The sequence below is a fragment of the Solea solea genome, chromosome 11 (genome assembly GCF_958295425.1).
Source record: "Solea solea chromosome 11, fSolSol10.1, whole genome shotgun sequence".
NCBI classification, from domain to species: Eukaryota; Metazoa; Chordata; class Actinopteri; order Pleuronectiformes; family Soleidae; genus Solea; species Solea solea.
The window spans coordinates 18,191,881-18,207,058 of NC_081144.1; the positions used below are offsets into that span (position 1 = coordinate 18,191,881).

Genomic DNA, 15,178 nt, shown 5'->3' on the forward strand with positions numbered 1-15,178 from the left:
TTGATATGAACAGCTATTATACCACTTTTTACCACAACAATTACTCAACCAATCTCTTAACTGCTCTCAGATCTCACCTCCATTTCACTATTTATAATTACTCTTCTTCGAAAATTTCACTGTCAGCTTGTAGAAACACCCCATGGGACTGAATGGAGCTTTTTGTATTGATTGCCACTGATATTGTTGAAGGTGCAATCATTAGCGCTGTCAGACTGAAAGATTGTGATGCTTGCTCAGGCTTGATGGAAGCCGACACTGTCAGCGCATCAAACGCCACATTGCTCACCCTCCAAATGGTCCATGTGTCGATGGTAGGAATTGTGGGTTGTCACTTGTCTGTGGATGACCTGCCTGAAAGATGCAAACGTCTGCCACGTTGCTCATACATTTAGCCTCAGCTACGCTGCTGCCCCACGGTGAATGTTCACAATTTCGTCATAGCCTCGGCAAAATGGCTTTTGCGGTGTAATGGAACGTTGCACCGAGGTCACCAGCAGCCAGATGGAATATTGAAAAATTAAAGTGTTTGCATGTTAGGTGTCATGTTGTCAGGTTGCTCGCTGCTTCTGAAGAAATATTAGACTAAGGTGCACCAATGGGATGGATGTCTTTGGGAATGACGGGGAGGTTGAACATTAGATCCAACCCATTTGCATTTTCCATAAAATGCCTGTGAAATATTGGATCCTTATGTTGTATGTCTTATTTTTGCAGACAGCATTCTCCTGAAGACTATTGATGGTGCACATTTGGACTGTGAGGTTAAAAGACACCCTGCATTGTTTTCCATGATGCACCTCCTACCAGAGAATGTCCTCGCATCTGGAGATGAGAACATCCCTGGACTTGCAGCTTCTCCATCAGGTAAATTCACAACACAAGCGAGATTGATGGTAAAGTTTTTTTTTTTTTTTTACTTCTGTTCTAGTTTACTTCAGTGGAAAGTCTTGGTTGAAAGGGGCAGTGAATGCACTGTGCTACATCTTGATACGAGTATGTGAGAAGTGTATAAAGCAGTAGTAAGCAATATGTGGATGAAAAGGTGTATCTTATGATAAGGAATGATATGATGATTAAAGTTAATTGCAATTTTCCATATTACAAACATTTCAGTCTTAACTAAGGCCTAAAGGACACTTAGATTTGCAACTATGAAACAACAACAAGGAACCAACTCCACCTTTTTGAAGGAACTGGAGAGAAGTGTTTTCAGAAACCTGGTTCCATCAGAAGTTGAAAAAGTCTATAGTACTTAGGAAGTAAGTTTCTAAGGGGGAATGTAATGAAGTCTGACAGTGCCGAGCTATAATCATTGGGAGTCAGTGGGAGGTATGGTAGCAAGCTAATCCTCTTCATGTTCTGGGGCTGTGAGCAGCAAGGACCTAAGCTGCCTTTTAAGACCACAGCCACTGGCTTGATATTCATGCTGCATTCTCTGCTCAAGAGACGAGGACTGCAATGAAATGCCTGGTGGCCACATTTCTCTGGAGGAGATTAGAATCATACGAGCCATTTTCTCTTTGTTGTTCCTGAAAGGGGTTGTTGTGGACTTCACAGGCTTTTCCACTTCAGCTACTTGCTGAGACACTTTCTTCAAACAATAATAATTCAGCTTATTTCAAGTGTCCACATGGAAACAGTTTGGGTTGGACTGTTTGGCACAAACTCTGTTATCTCCCTGTATTTAATAATTACACCAGTGACTGGCACTGGGCAGTCCACCACTTGTGTGAAAAGTCATTCATAATCAAAGTGCGAGGGTTGCTGCCAAAGAAGTGAGTGTTTTCATCGCCCTGCTGGACTGACATCTCCATGAAGGAGTACGAGGTATAACAATAAATGATGCATAGCACAATAGTCTGACAGTGTTTGTTGCAAAATTACATTCTTCTACCACTCATACACATCGCAAATTCAGTCACTCCTCACTGCCTTCCAAAAATCTCATCTTCATAAAATATTACAGGGACTGCGAGCAGAAAGATAGAAAGCATTTGTATTTGCCCTCCACTGCTCCCCGATGCCAAAACAAACCATTATCAGTTCTTAGCGGAACGTTTAGTGCCACTGTTCGTTAATAACTTGCTGAATCAAAAAATTGTACTGGCACACTATTTTGCACCCCTGATGGCTGTCTACATCAAGCTTTTTAAAATACCCATCACACACTGTAGGTATATGCTTATTACAAATGACAACAAAATAGTCATATATTATGGTTTTGGACAAATCAATATTTCCTTTCCACGTTGTCAGTGGATGAGTAAAATTCCCCTCTTGACATAATAAGCCTTCAAACTGTTTCTAAGCAGTAGAGAGAATTAAGAATCACCATCTTTTGGAGGATTTACCCTCTGGGCACCATGAGTACCTCTGACACATTTCAAGTTATTTCAGCTTGAAGCAAAGGGGTGGTCTGACCCCCGGCCAGTCGACTGATGTTGCCATCCACACAGATAAATGCTGGTCTGGTTAAAAATACAAACAGAAACAGTGGAGGTTGTCTTTAAAACATACATTCACTGAACACATGGAATTTGAAGGGGAGAGACTGGTGTTAAGGCAGACAGGTGAAGTAAAACTGCCTTTGAAAGAGTGTCACCCTCTGGCACTGAGGAGGAGAGTTCAGCTTAGATGACACACACACACACACACTTAAGTAGAATCTCATGGCTATAAAGCTAAACGGGTCACGCAAAGCAATATATATATATATATATATACAGTATATATGTATAAAAACAATATATATACGTATGTATGTACATTTATTTAATTATATCACAACTTGTTTCACATATTTGTTATAATTGTGGTTTTCAGATTGTTTTCCCTTGCAATTGCAGTAGCAAAGCCAAGAGCTCCACCTTTACTGAGCTGAAAACAAAATTTGCACACCAGCGAAGGAGTAATCAAGTTTCATACCCAGAAGGAATCTAAATATTATATGACTGTAAAAGGGAATGGCCCGTTGACTGTTTGATTCCATGTTTTTATCATCACCAGGAGATGCTCTGCTGAGGCCTCAGCTGCTCAAGATGCTGCCCTTCACCGTGAACAGACTGACCATCTCCCTCCAGCCGTCTCTAGAGAAGTTTGAGAGCCAGCTGCTGCAGCTGATCACTGCTGACTGCCATAACACGGTGAGACCATAACACACACACACACACACACACGTGCGCATGCCACGTTAGAGACAGCAGCAGAGTTTGGCACGGGATGTGGACCATTCTCTGTCTAACCATAACCTTAACATAACCGCAATTCAAATGTTAGCCTTAAATTTAACCAGTTCCTCAGAAATGAGGAAATCAGGTTCTGCCGGTCCTAAAGATGTAACCAATACAAGTACACACACACACACCAGGATTTGTAGTGAGGACACTCATAGACATAATGCATTCTCTAGCCCCTTACCCTAACCCTAGGAACAGCCAACATGTTCTCACTTCTCACTGAGAACATGTTGTTTTTAAATGTAAAGGTACCTAACAATCTCAAGACATCAATTCCATCCTTCTGTGTGAACAGTTCACACCCTTCAAACCAAAAATTTCCTTGATGCACCTCCACCACCAAGATTATTTTCTCCAAGCCTCTTGTTTTTCCCCTTTATCGTATATTTCCTGTCTTTATGAGTCCTTATACAGCTGTCATACACACATTCACCTCACCTCCCAAACTAAATAGAGCTTATCTGTTATCTTTTCTTATTGTCCTGTGTATGAAAACCCCCACATGTTTCCCTGTATTTGACAGGTGCAAGTATAGACCAGCAATTATCTTTACTGCGATTGTGCACAGGCACTATCTGCTCACTTCAGGCTAAGGAGATGTGTCTTCGGTTTGGATGATAATTGATATGACAATGCTGTCACTCCATATCTCTTTCCCATTATGGTGTGATACCGCTGGGCCAGACCGTCAAACTCCAACACAGGGGGATAACCGTTTGTCATGTGGAGCAAAGGTGGTCACTATTGTCTTTGTTTGTTCCTTTTGAGATTTGTGCTGCATGTGAAGTGGAGCTAGAGGTCGACCCATGTTCTATGGCTGATGCCAGTGGCGAAATCAGTGCAGCTGATGCCAATTACTTTAAGCCAATTTGCTTTTATTTTTGTTTTTATAAGAGTTCAATAATAAAATGATACACAGAATTGCTTAACTTAAAAAAATATTGAACAACACTTAAAACTGCAGTTTATTCCTGCACTGAGCTGAACTTGCATACATGAACAAGGTCATTAACAAAACTAAACTTTGTCAAATAAACTATTGGATGGAAAACAATTAAGATTTATTGACTAAGCAGCGTTTACCAAGTTTCTTGGTACGATAGTTTTCATCGTAGATAGTATTTGCAGGATTCTAAGGGCAGTCTTGCAACTGTAAGAATCCAAGGGTACAAACACCACCACTGGCCCCATGTCTAAGGACATACAACAATAAAACCAAAGGGTTTTCATATTTTTAGCAGCTTTTGTTTTTTAGCAAGTAGAATGATAGTGTGAGGGCCAACACAAAATAACAATAGAACTTTTATTATAAGAATGCATAAAATCTCAAGTAAGCAACCAGGTTAAGCTTCTAAATCCAGCACATTATGTTTTGCTCCCTTTTTTTTTAGAAGCGTAAAATGTTTTTACGCTTACATAATTTTTTTTTTTATGTTTTTACGCTCCCTCCCGACCAATAGGGGAGGGAGCCAGTTCTTTAGGGACTCCAAGGCCTATTTAAGATTAATTATATTTAAATGGAGGCTGTATAGAGAATTATCTCTCCCTGACTCTTAATGCTACCTTGCACTCAGAGGGTCTCAAGCAGCAATAGAGCAGTCTGTGCAAGTACCCGGTGCAGCTTATGTGGCCAAAAATGAGAGGAGAGCGATAAATGAAAGAATTAATTAATACATGGACACACAAGGACAATCATAAAATAATAAGCAGATTGCTATTAAATTTGCTGAGGCACATTTTGTACTCTCAGTGGAATACACTCCACTGCCAGTGTCGTCGTCAGGAAGACAGTTAAAGCCTCAGGGGCTGCTAATCAAGTGAAGGATTTTGTTATGTTACTGTTTAATTATTGTTACTTTTAAGAGGCATTTTTTTGGGCAAATAGCTCGTCAGCGATAAGTTATAATAGTGGAACTGAAAAATGATGTCAAATATAATTTTTGGAAAATGGACCCCTCTGCTTCACGAATGCATCCCTTTTCCAGAACCATACCCTGATTATTTGATTTAGGCTTTTATAGGTTTGGGAGTTTTTGTAAGCAAATTTTATGTATGTGAAAAATATGTGTGACATAATGCAATTTGAAAAACAAGGCTGTGGCAAAGTGGACACAGTGTCTTGGTATATGTCTAGTGAAGTATATAATTAACTACAACTTTTGGAGTAAGCTACAACTTTTCTGTTCCACTGTGAGGTAAGTGACATGTTATCGTGAATCATTTTCTCATTCACCCCCCCCGTGAAATGTTCCGTGAAGCCCTTCACAACTAGCATAAGTTGCGCAGATTAGTTAAGTGTTTGAGACTTTTATACTTTTATAACTCCAGCAGTGTGACGACATTGTCAGGTCTGCGAGAGGTGTTAATGTATGCAGAAGTTAATTAAAGTGTGTGTGTGTATTTGGTGTGTGTGTGTGCGCGTGTGTGTGTGTGTGTGTGTGAGAGAGAGACAGACAGAAAGAAAAGGAGTGAGTGTGTGATCTGTGTGACCTTTAAAAGTGTGACTCCAGCTGGATTGTCATCAAGCTGTCTCTGAAGTGATGCTGACACCTCACCCACCAACTCAGATTTACCATTGTGTGAATGTGTGTGTGTGTGTGTGTGTGTGTGTGTGTGCGCTTTGGTGAGTGAGACTCCAACCTAACACGTCTTTGCCTAAATTGGTTTCGAGGCAGAATTGGAGTGACACAGATGAGGAGGACTGGGGTGGTGGATGTTTGTACAGTGCAGCATGAGACGAAAACCTTTATGCTGGTTGCTTGTCTGACATACAGCCAGAGTGTGGCTTCTTCTTACAAACCACTCTACCATAGTTGAAGTTCGTTCATGTGAGCTACTGGAGGAGTCCTGCAACCTTCATAGTTTCCTAGCCGACTATAATAAGCACTGGGCTAATTTCAGCTGGGGTTTCGTAACTCTTTGCTCAAAGTCTGACATTATTCATCTTAAGGGCTGCTTGAACAAATCTTCCTCCCCCAAGTTTAAGTCAAGCTGGAGGCTGCATCCCCTCAAGTGACCCATAACAACAAGTCACCTACACATCTCCCTATTATGCTTGATGACAAAGGGCTGAGCACTTGTCAGAAATTATGTAACATCTTGGCTTGTGATCAAAAGACCAAAGGAGCGCAGAAGATGGTGAAGCGGAGGAGCGGAGCAGAAGAGGAACTGACGCCACACCGCAGGCAGAACAAAACGCCTCCGGCTGATTAAATGAATTTAGAAAGACTGGCAACAAAGCTCCAGGAAGTTTTCTTTTGTCCTAAAAGAAAGAAAACTGGGACTGCCCCAGTGGTTGTGGCACTATAAAGAAGACAAAAGAAATGATAAATTTCCATAGTAGGTGGCATCTTGCACTTTGTTCTCTGAGGACACAGAGTTGGGCTGCACTTTTGAAAGTACTGGCCGAGTGCGAGTGGCCTTCTGCTTATCTTAATCAAGCCTGTACGCACTGTAGCTGCTGCATTGTGAAGGAATGGGGTTTAATGCACTTAACCTATATAAAATATTTATGAAATGCAGCACACTGTAATGGCTGAAGATAAGGTAATTAGATTAAACAGACTGCGACTGGTTATAGACTCTATTCAGTAAGTCAAACAAGATGGAGTACGTCCAGTGACTTATGGTGAAAGCAAAGCAGAGAAGTAACCCGATCCTTTATGGTTTCCACTGAGAGTTTCCATTAAGAATAGTACCAAAATAACCGGCCCTAACTGTTACAGTTACATTTTTTGGTATCCTTCCATTGGTGTACCAGAGTAATAGTACGGGTGGAGCCAGACCCACGTTAGTCAGCTGGCGACAGGAAAGCGTCACTCCCTCGCCTTGACGTCATGTCGGCCTCAAACCGAACAGAAAAAATGAGCTGCTCGATGTCCTCCGTTGTCCTCTGTTGTGTCGTGTTCTATGCAGTTGTTTATTGTTACGTTACATATTATCGGGCACAGTTAATCACACTAAAGCCGGGGTTTGGCACAGAAAACCAGTTTCACTGGTTCATATACGATTGATATGCACAACTCGGTCAAAATGCAAATTTTGGTCTTCAATTTTGGTATCTGAGCTCTTACCATGAATCATTGTTTCCTCCGCATCACATCGTTTCCTTTGCACCTTCATGCAGAAATCACAACTTCACCATCATTCCACAGACCTCTGCCACAGCTGTGCAGTGATGGAGGCGAGCTGTGTGCTCGAGGCAGTGGCCAGCGTTTTTATTCCTCCTTGTCTGTCTTGGTCGATCACAATCCAGATGGACACTATGCGCTGTGGCATGGAACAAAAACGTGAGCAGTGGGTGTTTTCTGACATGCTTAGAGGGTTGCGTGTGATGGGAACGGAAAAGGGAAGGCAGCAGTACGAGTGTGTTTGACTTAATATTTTCGGTTGTGAATTATGTGAGTGTTTCAGCAGTAGGGCAACAGTGATTTATCGGTGGAAGCGCTGTGCCAGTTAAAATCTGTTAAGGAGTACGAGAGTGGGAGGATGAGAGTGGCATGCTAATGATGCTGCCAGTGTTTCTTGCCATGGATGACTCACTCTCAATATGGGGGATTTAACATCCACTGTGTGGGTAGCGGCACATTGGCACGCACGCACACACACACACACATTTGCAGATTAACAAAAATCTAAAATGATGTGAAGTCTGAAATAGGTTTGATATTATTATGGAAAAAACACGAAACATTTTCTGTTCCAACACAAACTTGTACTGAAAAATGACCAACCAATAAACATCTTGTTCATGGTTTTGTGAGACACATGAAACCAAGAAGAACAGAGGCATTTTCCTTTGTCTGCTATAGTTTCACAGTGAAATCTGCCCGAGTTGTGTAACTCACTTGGTAATTGTCATATTTAAACTCATGCGGGACATCATTTCACCTGCTTTCGCAGTCTCACACTCTTTTGCTCTTTCTCTCCCTCATACTCTCTCGCACACACCTCTTGAGATGACAGTTGCCATCTGTAGAGTTATTATTACCTTATACAGAAACCCAGCCCACACACTCATTTCACAAACACAACCAACACAACTTACTTTTCTGGTAGCAACATTTATTTACACAGAGAAATGTTCTATTGTAAATCAAATCCAGTTTTTTTTTTAGCTCAATCTGGTTTTTTTTGCCAAGTGAAACTGGACTGATGAATCAAAAAGTGCAAAGAAATGGCTGTTCTTAAGCAGTTAAAGCTATGAACCAAAGCCTTTCTTTTTAAAGGAATACTTTACCGATTTGCATTTAGCTTTGTATTACTAGAATAGGGGTAGTATTTTTGAAAAATTGTGCTTCCCAACCTCTGTTTCCCTGTGAACCTCTGTGAAATATCTTCACTTGGTCCTGTTAGCGTAAGTGTTGGCAAAGTCTGGACACTGTTTATATCCTGGGAATAAGGTCCTGCCCCCCTACGAGTGGGTCTAAAAATTGCAGAAATAGGTGTTTCAGTTTCAAGCCTCGGACCAAGTGTCACTGGTGGGCACGTAACAAAGAAAAGAATGAAGATATTTCTCAACTCAGGGTAAAATGAGGTTGGGAAACACACTTTTTCAAAAATACTATCCCTATTCTAGTAATACAAAGCTAAATGCTAATCGGTGAAGTATTTCTTTAAGTTCAACCTTCATGCTTTTTGTTTTGACACTGTAGTTGTGTAATGACTAGTATTTTCTACAAAGAAACCCTTTGAATGTTGTTGCTGTCCTAAGTTATTTTTAAATGATATAAAATATGGCCAGGTAAATATGTAGTATGATTAAGAAGAAAAGTAGACATCGGTTTTAGTGGTTGTTTCTTATTCCTCTCTAATTGTTGTCCCCAGTGAAACTGTGTGGAATAAAACTTTAATAATTCAACAAATGAATCTCACCTCTACTTGGAGGTCTCTACATTTGTGGAGAGGTTACTCGTTTTCAAATTACCTCATGAATAATTGTGGTTGCTAAAGAGCTGCAGTTGTTTGTGCACAGAAAAATATAATGTGAGATAATCAGAAATGAGAGGGAACATCATTAAATACACTGTCGCGCCAAAAATGGAAGATGTAATAAAGACTGTGATAAAATATTCGAGCTGAACTCTGCTTTGGCAGCTTGGTCATCACACAGACATGAGGACTTTACTCTTACAGTTAGTTGTAGGACTACAACAATTAATCAATGAATTGATTACTGATTAATTACTAAATGGATCGTCAACTATTTTGATGATTGGTTAATGTTTGATTTTTCAAATGTGAAAATGTTCTGATTTCTTTGATCATCATTTTGACTATTGGAAACCACTGATCAACACTTTTCAACATTTTATGGAGCATACTTTCTCGATTCATCAACGCATTCATCTGTGATGACAATAATGGTTAGTTGCAGCGTAAGTCGGTTGACATGGCTTATTGATGTGTGTTATTCAGGGTCAGCTAATGATGACCCTGAAAACTCCTCTTCTTAAAGAGTCTTTCCTTCCTCTTTTTCACAATTCAGAGTGTCTGCCGTGTGTGTATGTGTACTTGTATTTGGACCTTCTGTGGCATACACATTGACCATGTAGTCAGTAGTCCCCAAGGAGACCAAAACCTGGCCCTAATGAGGCAGTGATTAAGGTCAGGGATAAAGAAAAAAGATGAGAGGAGCTGAGTGAATCAAAGCTCTGATGTTAAATGAACATGAGAAAAAAGAAATCATATGGCGATCAGTGTTAATATTGTGACAGCTGCTGTAAATAAATTAACATATGGGCACTGATGAGCAACAAACAACAAACAAACAAACAAAAACAAAACTGAAAACAGCAAAACTGCTGCAGACGAGGCAGTTTTCGAATGCATCCTGAAGATAAATTGCATTCACAAAGCTCCTAAGCACCATGTGCTTCCTCAAACCACCTCCGATTTTGGTTTCTGTGATTAGATCGAGGATGCGTTCAGGACAGATTGGTGTTCAGACCTGTTCTTAGCCTGATCAGCACGTGAACGACTTGAATGACTCAGGATCGATGTTAATGCCAGGTCTGTACGGGGTCTATGACTCACTTAATCTTGTCATGATTGGTCAGCTCTTTATATTCATTCATTTTTTACACAACAAAGTGTGTCCCAATTATTAGCCTGCCTTCCACCCCTCTAATAGCAACAGCTTTTACTGCAGCTACTTCAAAGTACTTCTCCCCCCATCTGGTCAGATCTGTCCTGTCCTCTTGCGACTAAACGGGGAAAAAGAGTGGTTTCAGAGATTTTATAGCAGCAGTGTAATTAAAAGTCAGTGGTTATAGTAATTTTTATTGTGGAGCAAGCTTTGAAATAAGTTTACATCATCAGAGTTTACATCGATCAAGTTAATATATTTGAAATGTCTCAAAATCAGAGGTCTGCGACCTCTAGGGGGTCCGCAGAGATACTGCAGGGTGTAACATTTAAAAATGTCCTGGTCTCTTATTTCCGATTCCACATTTATTTTTGAAATACAATCATAAATTTAAAGAGCTTGTATGCATGATTGTCATGCAATTGACAGATATTGTTGCTATTGGCATCATCAGTTAATGTTTATAAATGGCAGTGGCACGACCATCCTACTCACTGTACCTCGCACATGTATACAAACATGAATATATGAACCTGTGTTTTATTTGAATAGCTTAGTAATGAATGCACAATAACATGTTATGTTTATACAAGACTATTTTATACAGTATATATAGTCGTGGTTCCCTGTTCCACCTCTCCATCAGTTTGGGGACTCTTTGTGAATGTTGAAGACTCCGGCTTTAAATCACTTTGTCCTGAAAATACTGTAACCATGGTCTCTCTTGTGAACGACACCAGGTCTATTTTTCAGTAAATGAGGATTTTCAGTTTTTGAACCTACCCAGAGAATGAAGGATCAAAACCCCTTTTGTTTTTCCTTGAACTTTGTACTGAATGTCCAAGTCAGGGCCATTAAAAAGTACCACGTTCTCTCTCACTTTGTCTCCTCTCCTTTGAGCACAAAGAAATAACCTTCAGAAACTAATTTATCCTCCTCTGGAAATCTACACTCATTTTCCTCAAGCTCACAACCTGCAGCTGATGCCTGCTTTCCATTTCTCTCCCAACCCCTATTATTTCCAAAATTGCTCTAAATGACTTTCTTTCTCAAAAGTTCCATTTTATTTGAACATCAACAGTGTCCCCAACTCAATCAACCTTGCTTACTCACCTTTTTCACTGGCTCCCCTGCAGTTGGCCCTGTAAATTGAATGTATGAGAATCTTTCTTGTTAATATTAACTGTTGGTGTACTGTTCACCTTTCTGCATTGAGTGTGCATGTTCTCCTCATGTGTGCATGGGTTTTCTCCAGGTTCTCCACAGTCCAAAAACATGCAGATTTGAAGGATTGGGCAAATTGGACACTCTAAATTGACCATAGGTGTGAGTGTGAGACTAAATGGTCCATATATGGCCATGTGATCGACCTCATTTGGAGGAGAAAGCAGCAGAAGATGAACTAATGATAATGCTGTTTTCAGGTGTAAATTAGGAAATGATCTCTTATCTCTGTACTTTGTCATTTTATTTTTAGATTGAAATTCAAATGAGGAACTGGGGGGGACACCCCCTAAAATAGAAAAGGTAAAAATATGTCTGAGTTAATAACTCAAAATGTTGAAGTTCAATCTAATACAAACCTCTTGTGCAAATATTGCACACAAAAGTCCTTCACAGGCCAGCACTTTATCCCCGACACAGACTTCTAAGGAACCCAGTCATTTTTCTTAGATATTGCAGATGCTTTAAAAGTACAAGTTTTGCAGTTTAAGGAACATTTATGTTGAGCCCTGAAGGCCATGTTGGTGTAAAGTCTGCTTTGGCTTGATGTTGATGTACTGCTAACAGCCATAAGGAGAAACATCGTGGATAATAGTGATGCACTGTCTCTCCCTCAGTTTATAGTTTTTTTTCAATAGGAAATGGATGGTTGCGCAAAATGTTTTGTTTCCCTTTTTACGACTCCCACACAAGGGTGACTTGTCTAATTGGGAGACAAAAACCCACCACCAACCCTTCTCTTACAACGTTCTCATGCTTTTGTTTACTCTGTTAACAAAGCCCTAAAACAAACTGCCTCCAAAAGCATGTAAATTAGTTTTTATTCTGCCTCCTCCTCCTTCCTTTCCCCTCTAATGATACCTAACAGCATTTAAGCCCATTGGCTTAAAAGAAATTCCACTTTTTCTAACCTACGTGTCAAGTGTGCCTCAAGATTGCTGTGTGGGGACCATGCTGATTGCTTACACAGCTGTTACCTGGCTCAGTGATGGTAGAAGCAATATCTGGGGAAATATCATCAATATAAGATAAAAGTAGGAGAAAACAAGCCTGTGTGTGAGCGTGAAAAAGAGGAGAAACACACCCGCGTGGCACTGGTGCGCTCATCACTCAGAAAGGTCCTTCCTCAGTGACTCTGGAAATGGAGAATAATTTAACGTGGGGACCATTTCATTGTTCCCTTTAAGCTTCTTAGCTCTGAAATATTCATATTTCAGGCGGGGGAAGGAATCTGTGACGGAGGCAGACAGAGGCGAGAGGGAGAAGAAAGAGGATAGTGAGGCAGAGAGGTGGAGAGAGAGAGAGAGAGAGAGAGCAAAAATGACCGAGTAAGAAAAGAAGAGCAATGAAGTAAATGAAAGGGAAACTCAGTGGATGGGAGTGAGGGATGCAGGGAACACAACGCAACACTCAAAGTTATCTTCTATAAACAACTTTCCTCTCGTCTTTCTTTTATTCTCTTTCAGAAACACTTGCTCAGTAGAAGACAAGACAGTTTCTTTGTCATCTCCGCCAGCACTTACTGCCGTGCGGAGTGAGAAGGAATCAACTGGGGCTCAGTCATACTTATAATCTGGATGTGCTTGAAAGCAGTTATTACAGATATTCTGTCATACCGACTTCACTGATGAGGATGATCTATTTGTATCAGTCACGTTCAGGCAAAAAAAAAAAAAAAAGTGTACATAGGTAAATTACCCTCGCTGTAGTAAGAACTGCAGCTCGCTCCAAATGATCCACAGTAAGATACGATTGAGCTCATTCATCCCAAAGGAATTGTCTGTCTCCATAATACTGTTATAGTGCAGTACAGTGTTTTCTACAAACCGTAGAAACGATGCATCATAACTAAAGTGTTCATAGAATCACATCTGATCCATTTTAGATCAAAGGCTGTGACTGGACACAGTCGGAGCGCTGGACATGAAAGATACACATTAATATGGTAAAAGTCGGACTAACGCACCCAGATAATGTGGTTGGGAGTGCAATTATTACTCTTAGTACAATCAAAGGTGATCTGCACGTGCTCCACAGTTTCCACCCCAAGACTTTGACCTTGGAATATGCTCTGCCCGCTTTAAGAATTATTCTTTTTTTGAACTACCAACTAGCCGCCAGGTTAAGACGTTATTGTAGGTCGACCGGAAAAACGAGCTGAAAGGAGGCATAGTAAAGTCGGGCACAATTATTCTCTAAATTCATTTCCCTTTAGTTCTTGTAAACTGGGACAAGGACAGTTGTCCAATTAAATGGCAACTGTTGATGAGCCACGACTTATAGCTCAAATATTTTTAAGAGGCCTGATATAAAAAAATTATTGAGTCACACAGCATTGAATTAATCTTCATTAACCCTTTAATACCTAACCCTTAACATTCTTTTTTAAATGTTTGCTTAATTTAACCATAAAAGGGCCAGAAAATGTTTGCTATTTGGCCATTTTACTGCCGGTTAAAATGCTGTTTGAACAATTGAAAATGAAGAAGTTTATTTAGAAAAAAACACTGCAGTTGTACACGAACAAACACGTGTTAAATTAGAAATTTTAACAGTTTAAAACATATTTACAATAACATTACATTCAGAACAGATAGTGTGAAAGACTGACATTTTTAAACACTTCAGTTATTTTGTTATTCCATAGGTTTTTGGTGTCCCTGCTGCAAAAGAACAACAAAAAAATACAAATCGAATGTTTTTGTCTGTTTTCTATGGAGCTCATTTTCATTAAGACACATGCAAGTTTTTATTGTTTCACTGCGACACCTGATCTTAACCCCACATGGGGATTTCAAGGATGTTTGTTTTTCATTATTTTCTATGGTAATTATACCGCTCATTATGATGCGTGCCCCGTGCATGTGGCGGAGTCCCACATTTAAAACACGTGATGTAGGCTCCTCTGTGAGGGAACATAGTCTTGGCACTCACACAGCTAATGTTAATTGAATGAAGCCTCAGCCTACGTTATCCAGCTGGAAGCTGGTTATGTTAACACGCCCAGAGCCAAATCAGAGCTGACACCGTTTGAAAACTACACCAAGAGCAAGACATTAATGAGTTGCCACGACCCCCTTTTTTGGTAAATGCAAAGCAAATATCTGCACAAAAACACAAAACAAGTATCCACCTCATTTCTGGAGGCAGTATTGGTGAAATGATTATGGGTGGAACTTCTGGAGCAGAAGCGGAAGCAGCAGTAAGTTAGTTATGTCCAGTGTCAAAACACAGAGGCTTTTTGCATCATCACCTGATGTTGAAACTAAAACCCAGGCTTGGTGATGGAGGACACCAAGGCTATGACTTGGTTCAATGTCTGCCTTTAAATAAATAAGATTGTGTCCCATCTCTTTTGAACAAAACACAACTGAGCTTGTTGCTGCGTTAATACTGATACACCTCATGTTTGTTGCTTCACTGTCTCTAGCTATGGAGTTAAATTAAATTCTTAACATTTATTATTATTATTATTATTATTATTATTATTATTATTATTATTATTATGTGGGAAATACAGATGCTGTTGCGTTGCATTGTTCTCATGTGATATTTACACACAGCTAAGCAGACTAACAATGTTAAAGTATCTCCAAAGGAGTCAGTTTAACTCTTTATATTTAACTCT

The 15,178-nt window shown here is 40.0% G+C and overlaps 1 protein-coding gene across 3 annotated transcripts in view; it reads left to right on the forward strand.

The window, feature by feature from the left end:
* nphp4 (nephronophthisis 4) overlaps nt 1–15,178 on the forward strand; it is a 139,630-nt gene that overhangs the window by 29,795 nt on the left and 94,657 nt on the right. For all 3 annotated transcript variants that reach the window (XM_058642834.1, XM_058642833.1, XM_058642835.1), the window contains exons 6-7: nt 718–867; nt 3,010–3,146. In XM_058642834.1, coding sequence (XP_058498817.1) covers nt 718–867; nt 3,010–3,146 — 287 coding nt within the window. The remainder of the gene's footprint in view (nt 1–717; nt 868–3,009; nt 3,147–15,178) is intronic.